This window comes from Theropithecus gelada, chromosome 8 (genome assembly GCF_003255815.1).
Source record: "Theropithecus gelada isolate Dixy chromosome 8, Tgel_1.0, whole genome shotgun sequence".
Taxonomy (NCBI): domain Eukaryota; kingdom Metazoa; phylum Chordata; class Mammalia; order Primates; family Cercopithecidae; genus Theropithecus; species Theropithecus gelada.
The window spans coordinates 61061921-61080789 of NC_037676.1; the positions used below are offsets into that span (position 1 = coordinate 61061921).

General features: G+C 37.9%; 1 protein-coding gene and 1 non-coding gene across 2 annotated transcripts in view; both read right to left on the minus strand.

The window, feature by feature from the left end:
• Window positions 1–575: 575 nt before the first annotated feature.
• Window positions 576–18869, minus strand: part of TOX (thymocyte selection associated high mobility group box) — a 310020-nt gene continuing 291726 nt past the window's right edge. Inside the window, exons 7-9 of the mRNA XM_025395197.1 lie at window positions 10163–10549; window positions 2892–3043; window positions 576–2558 (exon numbers count right to left, since the gene is read on the minus strand). Of these exons, the coding sequence (XP_025250982.1) occupies window positions 2522–2558; window positions 2892–3043; window positions 10163–10549 (576 nt within the window). The 3' untranslated portion in view covers window positions 576–2521. The remainder of the gene's footprint in view (window positions 2559–2891; window positions 3044–10162; window positions 10550–18869) is intronic.
• Window positions 9237–9377, minus strand: LOC112630926. Its single transcript, XR_003121035.1, has one exon. It is a non-coding gene; the product is annotated as a U4 spliceosomal RNA (small nuclear RNA).

Genomic DNA, 18869 nt, shown 5'->3' on the forward strand with positions numbered 1-18869 from the left:
TTTCCTAGGCAATAGCTCACTGTACCAGAGCCTCAGGTTGGTGAGAGGGCGTTCTCAGAGTTTCAGGAAAGAACGTTTGTGGCCATGGCAGCCATTAACCCCCACTCTGCCCGATCACTTCCACCATAAAATTTATTTGGGATTTCTCATCTGACTAGGCTTGCTCTTTAGAGACTGATGGATCACCAGATAGAATACGGTCACGCATAATAACAGTTTTATTGATGATGTGTTTTCTTTTATTTACATTTGCTTTTACTGTATTTGGTATTGAATTTCAACACTCTCTACCCTGGTCGCACAGCTGCTCTAGAAAAGCTGTAAACAACACGGCGCTGTGCTTTCCTGCACAAACCGCCTGTCAAAGTCAAAGCTGCTCATTCTCCTCCCAGTAATTACCTTCTCAGTTTAGACTTAATGCAAGTGAAATTTTTACTTTATCATAATATAATAAATAAAAGACATTAGTTAATTAGTAGTGCTGGTATATTTCTAAAATACTAAACAGACAAACAATAAACTGTGAACTTAATCACATGAGTTCTTATACAGTTTCAAGACAGGAAAATTAGAGCTCTCAGCTACAGTCATTTTAATAATCACATGGATCTGCATTATTTATTAGTTATTACATGCTCAAGTGATTCAAGGTTGTACAATGCCTAAAATCATTCCAAAGCAAGCATACCTTTTGTCTGTTTAATTCTGAGTGGATTACATAATGCATATATTTGTATTTAGTTAAATTGCTAACTTTATTTCACATATTCCAAGAAAGAGACATCAGCCATTCCCTTGATTTCCAACCAGACTTTCTTGATATGATCCCCTAAAAAGGAGTAATCTGCTAGCTTTTTTTTTCAATGTGAAAGCTATGCAAGCCCTCAGGCAGATTTTCAAGCACTTTTGGTTCCCTAGCAAATCTCTGGTACCTTAAGAATTCTCTTGGAAGACCCAGGAATTCTGGAAAGAGTAGTAGCTTGTAGAGGCACAAAAGACAGCAAGAATGTCATTTCTATCAACAGCTTTCAAATTTGGATGGCTTTCCCTTTTCTTTTGCTGTCTGGTTACTCACCTTTCATTTTTAGATGCTTCCCTTTCACTTCTTCCAGCCCCTAGTTCAATTCTTAAATGCTTTCTGGATTTTGTGAAAAGCATGCAGCTTGAGGAAGTTTGGTTTGACTTTTACTTTTTTGCGGGGAGAGGTGGGGTGGTTCAGAATTGACTAGAACCAGCTGAGAACCAAGAAGCAACCCTTTTAAGATAGAGGACCTGTCTGTTTGTTTAGTCTTGGAGCTTGTGTGACTTGGAGGGCAATTCCGTTATATTGTATGAGGAAATAAAGTTCTTAAATATAATAGTTTTTTTTTGCATCAACCAAAGAAATGCAGAAATAAGGACTGGTTACTTAAATTTGCTGCTAAATGAAAAGCAGGTTTGGCTTTATTCATGTTACTGTAAAAACTAAATAATAAAGTATTCACACCAAGCGTGAATTTTTTTTTTTTGCCAGCAAAAGTTAAAACATCAAAGAAATCTCTTTCAAATACTAACAAATTTACTTACAAACACCTATATTTATTATTTCATAAATAGGCGCAACAGGTTCCATAAAAAAAGATTAAATACAGACACAGTATGAAGAAACAATAAGACAGAGCCATATGTAAAGGTTATAATTTAGCTGTTTCCAATCTGTTTCTGCATCTAATAAAATACCAGGTAAGCATTTGGCAGTTTTATACATAAAAGGACTTAAATGACATTTACTAACCATTACACAAAAAGTGATACAAAAAAGCAATTTTTCTGCAGTACAAAATAAATGTGTTTGCGCTTCCCTTAATACTAGTTTCTTTTTGTCTGATCAATGAGACAAAGCCAATTTGTTTTTAAATTAAAATCACTTGGGAATACTTTTTATTTTCAAATATTTTGAAAATATAGAACTATTAGTCAGTTGTTTTAAAAATGAAGTAAAAATATGAATGTTTGCCAATTTAACCCCTATTGTGAAATCAATAAACTGGAATGAGCCAGTTTCAATTACAATTTAGCTACAAAAACATTCACATTTTATACTCTAGGAGAGTGTAACATAGATGCTATTTACAAACTTGCTATGACTGCTACATCAAGCCATTTAAAAAGTCTTTAGTAGTTTCATATAAACACCCATTATGAAAACCAATGGAAAATCCAGGACTTTTATCCGAGACATCTACAGTTGCTAAGGCAGTTACTAGAGCGCAGCACTTCACAGCAAAAAACCAACATAAAATCTGAATGGTCCAAATTTCCTTCAGGGAAGAAGAAAAACAATGTCCATAAAGGATTAAAAAAATAATAAAGAAGCATGACTATTTCTTCCAGAGTGGGTGACCCACAAGCTCAAATGGTCCTAAGTGCTTAGCAACTTGTATTTTCTAATAAAATGGAGAACTGCCTTGACTGTACAAAGCAATCCATGGTGAAAACACTTCCCTGAATTCCTCAGTGGAAAGAAGAGGTGTTCAGACTCTCAAGTAAGGTACAGTGCTTTGTCCCTCTGCATGCCCCTGTATGAAGAGAAAAAAGACAATTCCTTGTTACAAGTCGTTCTGAGCTACAGGTGACAATGGGGGGATGGATGGCTTTGAATTATTTGCTCCAGCTTGAGTTGTTCACTGGGAAAGTGCAATTAGTTAACCTACATCTGAAGTGAGAAGTGAGCTAAAGGCATTTATTCTTGGAAGAGCTAGAAGACTGCTCAACAATTTCTGGTGTCTTCTGCCTTCACGAATGGGAAACTATCCCGGATCATGTTTTTGGAAGCAACAAAACGATCAACTAGGAATGATATCATGCTATGAGTGCTGTCCACCACCAGGTGGCGATGACCACCCGCTTACCCACTACTGCAGTAGTCGTTATTCCAGTCCACCGGCTGTGGGGGAGGATTTCTGCACCCCGAACGCACATACTCCATTGCTTGGGTGACAACTTGTGCAGCTGTAGATGTAGGATTGATAATAGTCTGATAGTCGGGTTGAAGAGTAAATCCCTGAAAGGGAAAGCAAGTCCGTAAATAAGGATCAAAATGCATTTTAAGAAGAAAAGCACCTAAATATTTATTCATTCTTTGCAGACACACTAGGCCTCTTGCTTCTGTCTCTGCAAGGGCAAGCCTGTCGGAAGAGCCCAGAAAATTTAAAACAAAGGTAGAAAAGAAATGTCCACAAGTCCATTCTTTTTACCTTTCCTTCATTTAATCATGTGTCAGAAAACCTTTAATTATACCCTTGAGCAGATAAATTGAATTGAGAAACAATTTCAAATATAGAGGAGCCAACTCAATCAAAACAAAGGGAGAAGAGGGCCTAAACCCCTCAAAGTTTATGTTTTCTATCAAACGTAAGGACACATTAATAGTTAATCCCCAGAATATGCAACAGAATCTTTTTTGAAGGATTCAGGCAGCAGGTGGCTGAGTGTTTTATTAGACTACACCTATTCACATATTGTTCTCAAACCCCTTTTTCTTCATTCAGTCACAAAGGGACCATCTGCTTCTTCTTTTATTTGTATTTCTCCCTCAGCTAAAAAATTTCAACCAAAGCTTTTTAGCAGTTGTTGGACTAATATAGAGAAAAGAGATTCAAAACAACTTGCCATTGGAAAACACAGGGAGGGAAAAGTGTACGACAGAGCAAATATTTTTTAATTGAAAAGTCTATTAACTGGCAAACAATAATCAGACTTCAGGAAGATTCTGCTAATACACTGGCATGGTGAAGTGTTGACTTTTAATCCTAGCGAAGCTATTAAAAATTCAAGGACAGAATCTCTGAAGTATACAGCTATATCTGGTAAACAAAAAGCATTCTACACTAAGATTTATTTTTAGATTCTCTGGTGAATTCAAGAGCCACATAAGCAAGCTTTGCTGGAAATGACCAAAAAGGCAACTTAATTAATCTTATGGTTGTCTCTGAAGCAGACTCCATCCATGGTTTTAACCACTAAGAAATCAAGAGATTAAAAAACAAACCATTCTCTATTTACTTGGAGAAAGCTTTTGAAGGCATAATATTGGTGAATTTTCACTTTTAAAGAACTCAGCAGGATGATGGGAGGATTGATTTTTAACTAGGGATACCTCCTTAGACTTTTATTCATGTTTGGGTGTCCCTCGTGTAAAGACTCGAAGGCACCTATTACCAAAGATTCTAATTTCTCATTATTCAGTTTTAGGTATTAGGTTTATTTCCCATTCAAATGATAAAGACTTCCAGCCAACATCACCACTGATTCCCACACAAACTGTGGACAAAGACAAAACTCTGAATGATTGGAGACAAATCACTGAAGAATGGAGAATTCAACCAGACTGGTTACTTGATCTCACACAGACTAAAAGAAATTCACAGCTTGCTTAAGGAAAATAAGCTGGTCTATGTAGATGTGACCTGTTCCTCAAGCTGTAAATATCTTCCAAAATATTTCCCTAGTGTCTATTTCGATGCTGGGCGAAGGGCAGGAGAAAACTCTCGAGAGGAGTCTTGTCTTGGCTTCCTTTATTCAGCCTCATCACAAGGCTGCTGTAAGCATCTTGAGATCAGAGAGTGTTTCAAATACTTACTGGGTATTCTCAGGGCCTTGCCCATAATAGAGGCTCAATAAATCATGCTTTTTGTAAGTAAAGTTTATTGCAGACTGTTTGATGCTACTGTTGGAAATGTTCAGGGTATATAAATGTTTAAATGTCAGGGATTTCCTATCTTTTTGTTGTTGATAGAGACTGGGTTTTGCTCTGTCACCCAGAATGGAGAGCAGTGGCATGATCACAGCTCACTGCAGCCTCAAACTCCTAGGCTAACCCAACCCTTATGCCTTGGCCTCCCAGGTAGCTAGAACTACAGGTGTGTGCCACTATGCCTGGCTAATTTAAATTTTTATATATATATATGTATGTGTGTGTGTGTGTGTATATATACAATTTTTTTTTTTGTACAGATGGAGACTTGCAATGTTGCCCAGACTGGTCTTGAACTCCGGGGCTCAAGCGATCCTCTTACCTTGGTCTCCCAAAGTGCTGGGATTATGGGCATGAGCCATTGCAGCCAGCTGCTATATTTTTAGTGTAAATTTCTTCATATTGGATTTCTGTTTTGTTTTATTTTTGAGACAGGCTCTTGCTCTGTCACCCAGGCTGGAGTGCAATGGAACCAGCTTGGCTCACTGCAGTCTCCACCTCCTGGGCTCAAGTGATCCGTCCACCTTAACCTCCCAAGTAGCTGGGACTACAGGTGCTGCCACTATGCAAAAAAAATTGCTAATTTTTTTTTGGTGTGCATGTATGTGTTGTAGAGACAGAGATTCGCCAGATTTCCCAGGTTCATTTCCAATTTCTGGGTTAAAGCGATCCTCCCACTGTGGCCTCCCAAAGTGCTGGGATTACAGGAGTGAGCCACCATGTTCGGTCTCCATATTGAATTTTTACACAGTTGACAAAATGTAACCTAAAAGGACAAAAGTCTCAAAAAAGAAGTAGTCGAGAATACATGGACTTAGTTGATGCTGTGGAAACATATGAAAAAGCAAAAACAAGCACACACACACAAAAAACAAGCACAAATAAACAAATCCATCAACCACGCAAGAACGCGCACCCCCTTTCGCTGCCTTTCCCCACACAAAGGCAACAGAAACCGCCATTTTTTCCCCATGAATGAAAATAGTTCCTCAGGTTGTGAGAAAACATTATTAGTTTAAGATTAAATGAGTGACTTCAGTTTACAAAACCAAAATTATGTGTTAGCTACAAAGTTCAAAGATTTAAACTTCAGCTAACTTCAATGTCTGTTTTAAGAAGATCACTAATATCAAGGACCAAGAAAAATACAAGCAAAGCCTGAAGTAATATTATTTCACATTATTTTACTTTCTTTCAATTTAGAAAATGACACATACTTCTGAACACTATAAAAAGAGATGCTGAGGTCAAATGTAGCACTCAGTACTAATATTGATTATTGGTGTAAATATGAAACAACATGATGATATACATTTTTTGAAAAACTGTTTGCTTAGTAGTCTAATTAAACAAGACTGAATATTTTGCATTTTAATACTCAGGAGAAAAATCGCCAACTGTTTTGGAGCATGCCTGGAATTTTAAATTTCATTTTCTGGTGCCAGATTGAAATAAAAATAGGAAACATGATAAAGATTAATTTGATGTCAGAAGGGACATTTGCTCTTTAATTAGATTTCTGCAGCCCTCGCAGTTTTGTTGTGCCACCAGAGCAAGTCCGAAAAAGCCTGCAGCACAACCAAACAGTGATCCTCATATCCACACTTTACTGGGAACTAATTTCATTTCCTGCCTGTCTGGAGAGGTATTTTCAACAGGCATCAATGTTTTTGTCTTCACAACTGATTTATTCATCAATCTCAATGTGATTTTTTTTAAACCTTTAAATTACACCCAAATCCTAAAGCAGCTGTTTATTACACAAGGAAATTGAAAATCTGTCTGTGTGATATCATACAAAGATTTTTTCTTAAGGTTATAAAGGAAGTTGACAGATATTAATGATTTTTTTCTCTTGACCTCATTCGACAATCTCATGAGCAGAAAAAAAGGAAGAAAATTGGACAAAAAAAAGCAGGTCCATGGTTTCAGTGTATAAAACATTATTCTAGAAAAAAAATGAAACTATTATTCCTGGTGGACTACACAATCATTTTTGTAGGATACATTCATTTTCAAAAGGATAATAAAATAGCTAAAGTAATACTGGAATATGAGACACTATTTTAAAAATACAGTTGCTGTTAACTTTCTTCTCTCTCTCTCTCTTTCTCTCTCTGTCTGGTGTTTGGATATGTCCACATGGCTCCCACATGAGGAAGCAAACATCTTCAAGATAAAGGTGTTTTGAATGATGAATCAGGTCGGATTTTATCCACAACTCAGGTCTGCATCTACAGGCTGAAGACTAACTGATGACTCAGATGTGGGCCCCAACAAACTGTGGCGGTGGCAATAAATGAAGTGACAGGATGGAGGGGAGGTGGACTCCCTTTTTGATCCTGATTTAGGGATTATCAGTTCTCTGGGGATACCAGTCCCCATCACCTGCAGGATCCCACTCCAATTCCCTGCCCTTGACTCTGACCTTGCCCCTACCTCTCTATTTCCCTGCTTCCCACTGGCCTCCTTCCCATCTCCTAGACAGGCCATGCTCCTCCCCAGATTGGCTCTCCCAGCCTAGAGTCCCCTTTCCTGGCTGCTGCTGTCTGTGGGAACGTCCTCCACACCCTTCCCACTTTCCAGTATTTAAAGCATGCTTCCTCTTCTCATCCTTCAGGTCACTGTGCCAGCCCTTGAGAAGGGCCTTCCTTGTCCATCCCAGCTAAAGGCTCTGTCCTTCCTCCATGCACCCTGAAAGTCTGGAAGTCTATCTTCCAGTTTTATTTTTTTTCAGAAGACCTTTGTTATTTGTTTATCGTATCACCACTGCCATCCCTCCCCTGCCAACTCCACGGGGCAGGGGTCTCATGACTTGTTCTCACCCATCACTCAATTTCCAGAGCCTAGACAGTGTCTAGCACATGCTAGGGGTTCAATTAAAATTTTTTCAAATCAATTACATTTTTAAAAACTTCCAAGGAATTGAAATTGAAATTCTACTAGCTGATCTTTAATTCATTCTAACAGTGAAACACTTTTACTGCTCATTTGTTTGTCTATTTGTTCACTACTCAACAATTATTTTGACTACTTACCATGATCAAGGCATTGTTAAAAGAGTTCTTAGTCAATGTAGTCTTTGCAGCGATTTACTCTCCATTTTGGGTTTATGCCATTTGGGTAAATTGTAATCAGGTCTTCCCATCTCAGCAAGCATACTTTTTGGGGTACACTAACAGAACTGACTTAAAGGATGATGAATAACTTGCCCAATGTAATCTGTTCTATTTTTTCTTATACAGTTAAGATTCTATATGGAAAGACAAATCTCTTGGATTTTTATATGTGGTCTTATGTAAATCTGAAATATTTGAAAACTATTCAAGATCACAGCCATATCATCCAAGGTGTTTGTGTTAGCATAAATAGAAAAAGTAATCATCTCTGAGTGATAAATCAGAAAAAGGATCTCCTCTGCACACAGCTCCAGCCCTCAGCATGGTGAGGAAACTGAATTTTTGTTTTTTTTCCTCCAGAAAGAAACAGCCCCCAACTATAGTGCTGTAAGCAAAACATGGGTCCTTAGCCAGGCAGCACCCTCAAACAGATGTCAATCACCCAACCAAAGGTGGTGTCCTCCAAACCATTAATTCTTCATACAAACACTACTGGTTCGTTATGATGCATGGATACCCTAGAATGTTCCTTTAATTGAAGTTGATGTCTGATGGGAAGAGTGGGAATTTGCCCCTAAGAATATAACTCGGTCATACGCCTCTTAAGACAAGGCAGGGTGGTGGGAAGTGGCTTTCTACGTACTCTTCTTCCCCAGTGAATCAACAACTGGTGTGTTCGATGCAGATAAGAAAGTTGTCATAGCTTTAGCAGTATCTTTGGCTTAGGGACCAAGAAAGACTTCAGTAAGAAGATGAATCCCTTTGTTCTCCATAACCATTTTGATTTGAGAAGTAACCAGAATTTAAAGATCCTTTGAATTCTTAGGAGATACAGGTTTTCTCATATGAAAGAGTTAAAAGTCCGCAAGAATCATTGTGAATGAGATGCAGCAAGCCTTTGGAATTCAGCCTCTGAGTTTTGAACCGACCTGGGTTTGAATTCCAGCTCTAACCTTATGAGCATATGACTTAACTCTGTCAAGCCTCAGTGTCTTCCTCTAAATGAAGATAATGCTAGTACCCGCACTGTAAGTTTTCTGAGAATTAAAGAAGAGGGGGTATATTAAAAGCATTGGGCTTGTTACTGTGAGCTCTCAAAAGTCCTGTCAATAATAATAATAGTAATAATAATAATGAATTGGGGACTACGTATATTTGATTTCTTTTTCTGCCTCTCCTTCCGCTCCATCTCCCCAGTCCAACTAAAGATTTGAATTCCACAGAGAGGTAGGACTTCAATTCTACAGGAAAGCTGTGTTTGCCTTATATCCTTATAGCTTGGAGAACAATAGAGTTCTCCAATTGGAGTATATAAGTGATACCTGCATTTAATGTGATTTGTAGTTTTTACTTTTATTTATTTTTTAAAAAATTATATTCAGTCTCCATAGAGACTATAAAAGATTGCCAGTGTCAACTATACTGCGAGTTGTCATGGCAGGGTACTGGGAGAAGCTTTCAATTGGCAATAATCACATCTCAGATAAACTTCATTGGCTACGATACTGCCACTGCGCAAAGCTGCTTTTATTTTTTAAAATAAAATTTAAAAAATAGTTTTAGGATTTCAGGATGCCTTCTGTTCAGTTTAGTTTATATTGTTTGAGCCTAATTTTCAAATTTTAAAATAATACCAAAATCCAAAAGGAATATTTGGTTTCAAAGAAAAGTTAAGCTAAAATTGCACACAAATGGTTTCAATAATCAGGGAGTGGGTAGGGAGGCTTCCAAACAGTCTGTGTTTTTCAATTTATGCAGAAGCCAGATACCTATTTTTAAATAAAACTCTGGTTAAAATGTTCAGTTCTTAGGACTTTCAGGGTTCCACCAGATTTGGTGTTGGATCTGATTTCATTTTTCAGCATTTATTGGACTCAAGAGGCATACCAGTCAAGACTTTCTCATCTCCAAACAATATTTTTTAAAAAGTTGTAGAATTCTCTATTCCAGAGAGATTCGGCAGCACTTGGTATCTTAAAATAACAAATGTACTTTATTCAAGAAACAGAAAACAAGAAGAATGATTAGAAACATGAAGCAAAATGGATATCATGGGAAAGAAACCAGTGATTATGAAAAGAAGCAACTGTCAATTGTGATGGCATAATGCCACACGAACTCACTACTTGTAAATTACATTTTGCAGAAAGCAGATATTTGTCAAATATCTTTAGTGCTCTCTTGACTTACACAGAAGGATAGAAAACACATATTCCCCATCCTGTCGTGGATAAACAACCCTCCCACCCCCCGCCACCACACTTCACAATAGGGGTGCACACTCTAAGTCCAGAGCCATTGCACTTACTTGCTGCATGGTGGGTGAGTGTAAGGCGGACTGGACCTGCATAGGGAGCTGGTTCCCAAGGGGCTGCTGCATGGTGAGCGGCTGGTGCTGCTGCATGTTGAGATGCTGGTGAAGAGGCGGGCTGATCTGGAGGGGAGGAGGAGGGGACACAGCCATGTTCGCTATAGAGACAGTCACTGGCATTTGGTTATTCGGCTTGGGGGCTATGTTCCTGGGGAGACTAGGATGCATGGCGGTTAGGTGAGGATTCATTCCTGGTTGTTGGTGATAGTGGGAACTTAGGTACAGAGCCGAGTGGGCCTGGCTGGGCCCGTGGAACACCGACGGCTTGGAATTGATCAGCTGAGGAGGTTGAGATGTCTTCACGTCAACAGGTTCACTGTAGCTCTGTTGAGGAAACAAATGAGCAGAATTGGGAGGCTGATACATGAGTGTTGATTCTAGGTATGACGCTTTGTGAATTTATTAAAGCACTTTCCCTGGAATCCATACCCGTGACTATCCTGGAGTCTCTTATCTTAGAATCCCTCCACCACTATTTGTAATGTGATTTATACAAGACAGCTTCCATCCCTTTTTATGAAATTGAAAACAATCTGCAATGACATTTTGTTCCTTTGCCTAAATGTTTAACTCGGTGACTTTTCTCATCATCCAAATGAGGGTAACAAGATGGGTTTGTGGGGGGGGACGGGGGAAGGCAGATGCCGCGAATGCCCAAATGGGAAACACACGTGAAGATTACTTTCAAAGCAATTCAGTTCTGGAGTTCTTCTATAGATTATAGGTTTGGTTTTTAATTTTTCCTTTTTTATATTCTCAAAGAGACTTGGCCTAGATATTTGCACAAAGAAAACAAAGCTGGCTGATGGAAATGGATATGGGAGAACAGAGTTCTAAAATACCTTTCTGAAGTCATATAAAACTACATTAATATACTCTTCAAAGTAACTGCAGAACTTATCCTGAGTTTTAAAATGAAGTTGGTGATGAATTGTCCTCCATAATGAAGTAGATAAAAATAATCTCTCTTAGAAATTTTAGACTCCATCATAAATTAATATAATTTTGCCCTAATTTTTCCACACCTTCATATGGTCATTTCCTAATAATATTTTAATTGATTTAAAAACTGAACAAGAATTAAGTCTGTAGCAACTCCTCATGGGCCTGAACCTACCTCCTACATTTCCTGAGAGGAAGAGACTGATAAAACAACCAAAGATAGAAGGTAGAACCAACTGGAAGGAAAAAAATGATAAAATGGACTGGAGAAAAAAAAATCACTTTGTCAAAACAAGGTCTTGAGGACGCATATATGCTTTTACTCTGCAATCTCGATGTCATGCTTATTCAGCTTTCAAGTCAAAGTGAGTTTCTTGCTACTCTCTGCACTGCAGGGAGCACTGCGCCATGAGGGCTCTCGGGGTCCTTCTGCTCGGTGCACCACCAGGCAACCCACTGACAGGCCCTTAGAGAAACGGGTTCATCACGCATGACGGCATGAAACTCAAGCCGGGTAGCTTCATTATCACCAGGCAGCTTACAATACGGTTAGCAACACAACTCATTTGTCTTCAATAATGCAGTCAAGTTTCATGAAAACCACTGTAAGAATGATGCTGCGTATGTCTGCTGACTCCCAGGGGGACAGGCTGGGGTGGGTGGACGATTAGCCCCACATTCTGTCATTACAGAAAGGACACATCTGACACCTGTAAAAGTATGCCAAACCATGGAAACCTGGGGTCCTGTGAGACTCTGAATACTCCATGCACAGTATAAAGTAAGGTATACCCAAATAATTCCAGCCCCTTTGGAGAGTCCTCTCATCCTGACATTTTCCCCTGTGTCACTGTTGATGCAGCTTTCTGAAATAGGAACAAATATTTAGACTCCCTGTCTTCGCTATTAACATGAAAAAATGTCAAAAACTGTTCATGAAAAATCTTTAAGGGAGGTTTTAGATCAAAAAAGCTTTATTAAATGTAGCTCCTAAAAGGTACTTTTAATTTTAAAAAAAAAAGTTTTAAGTAGATTTTTTTTGGCTTCCATTTAAAAATTCTTATTGTTGATGTGCAAAATAGTTAACAATTCAAGGAAAAGGTCAAATGGGTTAATCGAAGCTGTGTAAACAGTGACTACTTCCACATCAGAATAACATGTACTGCAATTGATATGCCTAAAAAATTATTCCATATATGCCAGAAAGATTATGTCTTAAGTCTGTGTGTTTAAGTAATCTGGAAAAGTGTTCGGTGTGTTTGAATTCCCTCTTTTTAGCCTATTGCAGAAAGGCTAGTTTCATATTTAGTCACAGACTGTGTTGACTTCATACCAGAAAGAAATCATATTTATAAAAATGGATACATATTGGTACATCTTTAGTTTTTGCTTTATAGTTGTTGTTTTTAATTTAAAAATAATACAAGTCACTCACATTCTCCTATGATCAAAAGTAGAAAATATGTGTAATTGTAAAAATGTTTTCATTTTTAATTTCTGTATATAACTTATTACTAGATAATGAGGTAACTTTTGGCTAAAGAAATAAAAATATCAAATTCAAAATAAACAATGAATCTAATTCTCCTGAATTCTACTATTTAAATAATAGTATGTGGTCCATCATATAGACAGATGATAGATAAGCAGACGTAGAGATGGAATAGATATACAGATTTATAGAAGTCAACAGATAGCAACCTAATTTGAGATACTTTATTACCAACCTTGGAAAGCTCTCTTTTCTCATGGATAATTAAACACAAAACATTTTCTCTGTCTAGCCACTTATTTATCATTTATGTCCTCTATATCAAAGCTGCAAAGACCAGTCCCCTTCAACCTACTTTGAAAGAGTAGTCACTTTTAATCACTAGAAGAACTATTGGCAAACTCAAAGTAAATACAGTTCCAAAGATGATGATTCAGACAACACTTGAAACATAATTTTTAACATAGAGGGAGGCAGACTTTGGGGGAAGTTATATATATTTTCCCTTTATTTTCTAATCATTGAATGTGACAACAAATAATGTATCCAGCCATGTGCCTAAATGTGGCAAGTGCTCCAATGTGAGTTCTCTTCCTGTAGTCTCTTTTCACAAAGATATCCTGATTCCTCCAAAAGGGGATCTTTTTTTGATGGTAGGGACTTGAATTTCTGTAGCCCACGCATCTACCATAGTGCAAAGTACGTAAAAACATAATTATGTTTTCTAAGGCGTGAATGACTACTCTTGAGCAATCCTCCAGGCAGCCACCATTGCCCTTGCTGACTTGCCCCCTTGACCAGACACACCGTTCCTCTTCCCATGGAGTGAGGAAGGATCTGAAGACTTGGAAAAGCCACAGAGTATTAGACTGACCTTCCTCATGCTCTTCTCTGCTCTCGTCAGGAGCCAAACCCTTCCTGAAGTGATGAGAAATTGCAGCTTTCCGCTCTGTCCTTTGGTTAGATACACTGCCCTTTATGCCTCACTGCTCTTGGGGGAATGGCGGCAGCAGGGCAGCTAGTTCAGTCTCACCCTTACTTTGGGAATTTGTATCTTTATATAATGGTCCACTCATTTAGATGAGGAAAAACCTGCTTCTGGCTTCGCTTTTCATTAATTATTAAGCAGACTAGTACAATAGACAATCTATTAATTACAGAGCTATTTTATTGTTCTGGAAGATAGGTAGAATAAGTTTATTTTCAGTGGCAAACTGCCATAAATTCATAATGCGATTAAATGAAAATACATAGAAATCATAATGTACTCTTACTGTCATTTTTTTCCAATTTAACTGTGAAAGCAAGGCTACAATTTTGCTAATCAATTATATCGCATATGAAGACTTCTATACCTATCATTCAGAAATTAGAACTATTTTCCCATACATACTAAGTAATGTGCATTTGTTTCCACTTTTAAACACATTAACCACTTTTATTTAGCAGTGAGTGTCGTATTGGTCACCTGACAAATGTGTTTCCCAGCATGTAGACAACTGAAAATCAACCTTTGGATCCCACACTTTCACAGGAGAAATGTGTTCTTGCTGTTAGTTTCAGAGTATGTTCTCTTTCCTATGTGCTTTTAGACCACAGATTCTGGAAGATATTTTCTACAAGCCATAAAGGGGGGGTAGTGGCCAGAGAGACATTTTGAGTATTATCTGTAGTGGGTTCCTTTGACATATGCAAAATGTATAAAGGATACAACTCTATAAGCCTGAAGATACCTCTTACTAACCAAATTGTTGATTATCCAAAGTAGCTTCAATCCCATCTACTTTGTATAAAGAAGATAATACTGCATAGTGTATAATTTCCCCCATTCTGGGATGATACGTGCTATAAAAATGAAAGATTGACAAAGCTATTGTTATTTAAAATAGCAAAGTATAAACACAATACATAAAACTCAGTGGAAAGAACAATATAAGAGTTTCTGAACCAAATCAAATTAATAGTCCATCTAATTTGATTCTTGTTTTCAGCACTGACCGATACTTGATGCATTGAAAATTAAACAAAATTTATGCACCTACTCAATTGTGCATTGCTCCTTCTGGAAGAAAAATTCTTTCTGGTCCATGCAGGTGATTAACTTATACCCTGAAGCATGAGATTTTATTATCTTTAAATCACGATCTGGGTTTACAGAGCTGCAAATTTTATGTTAACAGTCATACAATGATCCATCCCATTTGCAAATTCAGACTCAGTATTTGTCTCTATAGCTCACCATGGCATGATATCTGTAAGTTTGCCTCATGTTATAAAAAGAAACTATTTTTTTTTCAAATCCACTTTCCTTTAATTGAACTAAGCATCGTGCTTCTTTACTATTGACTATGGAAACAGAGAACTTTCTTGTCTTAATTCAATATTGTCTTGTTCTGTATGTTAAAAAAAAAAAAGGTTTCCATTTGTCCTTTACACATTTTAGTACTTCATGAACTATTCCTTAAGGTAGAAACAAAATCTTATATTTGATGTTATGACCTTAAAGTCATGAATCTGATTGCCTTTATTTAATAAACCAGAACATAGTTATCCAAATGCCATATCCATCCAGGTTGGCAATCCTGAGAAGTTATACACTTATTTCAATAATGCTGCCTTTATTTGGGATATTTGGGAGCTTCCCTACTGGAATTCTCTTCAGAGCCTGTGGGACACTGTTTTACATATCCTCAGACAACTCTTTGTCTTTTGATGGTGGATTTGATTTTTGGAAACAGCTAATAGTCACTTGAAGCCAAGTCTGCGGGTTATATCTGGGTGATGTTTGGGGAAAAGAATGAGGTGTGAAAACAATGTAACAAGATTGATTTTCTAATGTGGCTCATAAACTTTTCCTGACTACAGTTCTAAAAGAGGAGTTTCAAAAATTTTTTGAACTCTGGGAGCAATAATAAAATGAGTTTGCAGCCTCCCAAGGTGACTACTTTGAATGCAACACTCATTTTGGGAATATAAATTCTGGTCTATGTGGTAAAATGAAACTAGTTCCATTGCTTTAAAGTTATACATTGTTTTCAGCATAATAATTTAGATCCATGTCTAGGAATTCCTGAGTCTATGGAAAAACTATATTTCCTTCAGCTTTATTTAACAGTCCAACCCCATATGACCTTCAATAGCATGTAAAATTGCTTAAGCCAGGAAGTCTGAGCCTTCATAATAGCATATATCCTTGGACCTCTTTGCAGGGTTCATAAAGATAATTTCAATTAAGAAAACTATAGATGAATGCATTTTTGTTTATATCTAGATCATTTCTTATCTTTATAAAGAAATGTATCTATGAAGCAAAAATTTTCTTTTTTAAATGTCACCTTTAGAATTTATTTATATCAAAATAGCCTTTGATATAAAGACAAATTGAAAATATAATCCAGCTAAATTTTCAATGATATGCAAATCTTTCCCTTCTGCTTTGTATACCTACTAATACTAAAAATAAAATTAATAATAATACTCATAGCTTATATGTATTACGTGCTTCCAATGTTTAGGATGCTGAGTCATGCTGTTTATTTTTTAAATTTTTGAATTTAAAAAATTTTAATTTTATTGTGATAAGAACACTTAACATGAGATCTACCATCTTCACAAATTTTCAAGTGTACAATCCAGTATTGTTGACTCTAGGTCCAATGTTGTACAGCAGATCTCCAGAGCTAATTCATCTGGTTTGGGGAATGCTTTCTGCCTGTTGATTATTGACTCCCTATTTCCCCCCTCCCCCAGCCCTGGCAACCACTGTGCCGCTCTTTGATTTTATGAAATTGACTATTCTAGATAACTCCTATAAGTGGAATCATGCAGTACATGTCTTTCTGTGACTGACTTATTTAATTTAGCATAATGTCCTCAAGTGAACCATGTAATTTATATAGATTTTCTTATTTTATCCTCATGGAAACCCTAAGATGTAGGTCCTATTATCTTCTCTGTTTAACATTTGAGTAAATGGAGACTTAGAACACACAAGGAACTGCATGAAGATATGCAGTTTGGAAGTGGGAAACCTGGGATTCAAATCTAGATCCACCCACCCCAGAGACTACAGACTCCTCAGCCTGGGGACTCTCCCAGTACGATAGAGGTGGCACTTTTAGAGGTCCTAGAACAGGCTTCCCGTGATTCCATATAGAAGCACAGAGGTTGAAGTTGCCTTAGAGGCCTCCAATCCTTATTTATAACATTTGCTTCTGCTTTTAAGTTTCTCTCTATGGAAAGAAGTTGTTTATTTTAACAATTCAAGAGTTCAGCAATGTCCCCTGTTCAGATTAAATTCATTTAATTTGAAATGGAACCTATTTTCTTATTCTGTAGTCAGAGAAAATTAAGCATGAATAATCGCTAACCTATGTCTAATGCCAGTGTGGACTTAAACACCCTTGAGTCTTTGTTTTCCGGGTTTCATAAGCTTGAATCCTCTCTTTTTCTGCTACTACCTTCTAACTTTTGGCCTTCCAGTCAATTTTATGACCTTTTCCAACTTCCCCCTTTAAATGATAGAGCCTAAAATGGAAGAAGGTATTCTGGAGTCTGACCAGTGCTGTGTTTGCAGCATCCTGTGTCTTATACATGTGTCCTGAAATTCTTTTGCTTGTACAGCAGGAGTGACCAGAGCTGGGCAGTTTTGTCACTGGCTCCACACGACCAGCTGAGGAACCCACCCGGCTGGAATAGCATAGCACAAAGCAGTGCTTTCCAAACATTAAGCAGGCCCAGATTCCTCTGAAGGTCTCAGCCTCTGTTGGTAGTGGGGGTAGCAGAGTGGGCAGTCGGCTGGACTCCACCCTCAATTAAGCCAGGGCAGCTTTACTCTTAGCTATTTCCTGTGTAAGAGCTGGCATGGAATTTTATGGGAAGTTGTTACCTCAATAAAATGAGGTGCTGGTTTGAAAGATTAAAAACATTTGAGAATCACTGAGGGTAGAGAGAAGCCTATAAGCTCTGGAAGAAGACAGTGAGGAGTTTGAGTCCTACTCTGCTGCAGCCACTGCGGGCAAGCCATTTACTCTCTCTGCCTAGAGACTGTCTAGAAAATGGGGCTAATTCCTACTGTGCAGGTTTGCTGTGATGGGAAATAGGAACACATGTAAAATGCCTAGCACAGTATAAGGCACATAGAAGCTACTCTGTAGACGGAGGCCATGTATATTTTTGTTACTATTGGAAACAATTCAATATCTTGGTAAGAATGGGCCAGGATTTCCATTTGGAAGTTACAAAAGCTAGAATATTTGTTTCCTAGGATTAACCATTTTATTTTTGGCAGATTTCAATGTTATTCAAGCCTGGAGTCACGCTAATTAATCTGCTGGATTAGATGGTATATAGCAACTTTTTAATTTTTTATTATATTTTGAGATGGAGTGTTACTCTGTCGTTCAGGATGGAGTGCAGGTGGTACAATCTTGGCTCGCTGCAACCTCTACCTCACGGGTTCTAGTGATTCTCCTGCCTCAGCCTCCTGAGCAGCTGAGATTACAGGCACCCACTACCATACCCAGCTAATTTTTGTATTTTTAGTGGAAACAGGGTTTCACCATGTTGGCGAGGCTCGTCTTGAACTCCTGACCTCAAGTGATCTGCCTGACTCAGTCTCCCAAAGTGCTGGGATTACAGGCATGAGCCACCGTGCTTGGCTGGTATATAGTACTTTCAAATGGAAGACGTAATCATCGAAGCATTGTCAATCCTGTGACTCAGTTTCACAGGTAGAGTCAAAGGTCATTGACTGTTCTTATTTTTTATTATGTTCTATAAGAAGCAGCTAATTTTAAAGGATCACTTCAGGCCTTTCAAGTATCATGAAACAGTCCACTCGGATCTGCTGTATACATCTTTGTCTCTCAGCACCCAGCCCTGTGTCTGACATAGAACAGGTGTCCTGCAGCCCTGCTCTGGATGCAGAGTATGGCCTGGGGGTGAAGAGGGGATAAGGAGCAGACTGTGACTATGACATGACCACAAATTAGTAAGAGGATCTATTGGCCTAGGAATGCAAAGTCATATTTGGGGAAATGAATGCCTTGCCTAGAAAATAGGTACTAAATTATAGAGCTCTGGAGGAGTAAGTCAAAGTGGCTAGGAAGAATTTAGGAAAATGGACAAGGTGCTCTGGCTAACACAGCTTTTCATGAACAAAAATGAGCTTATCAGAGAGAATGTCAATGCTATGCCATGACTCTGAGG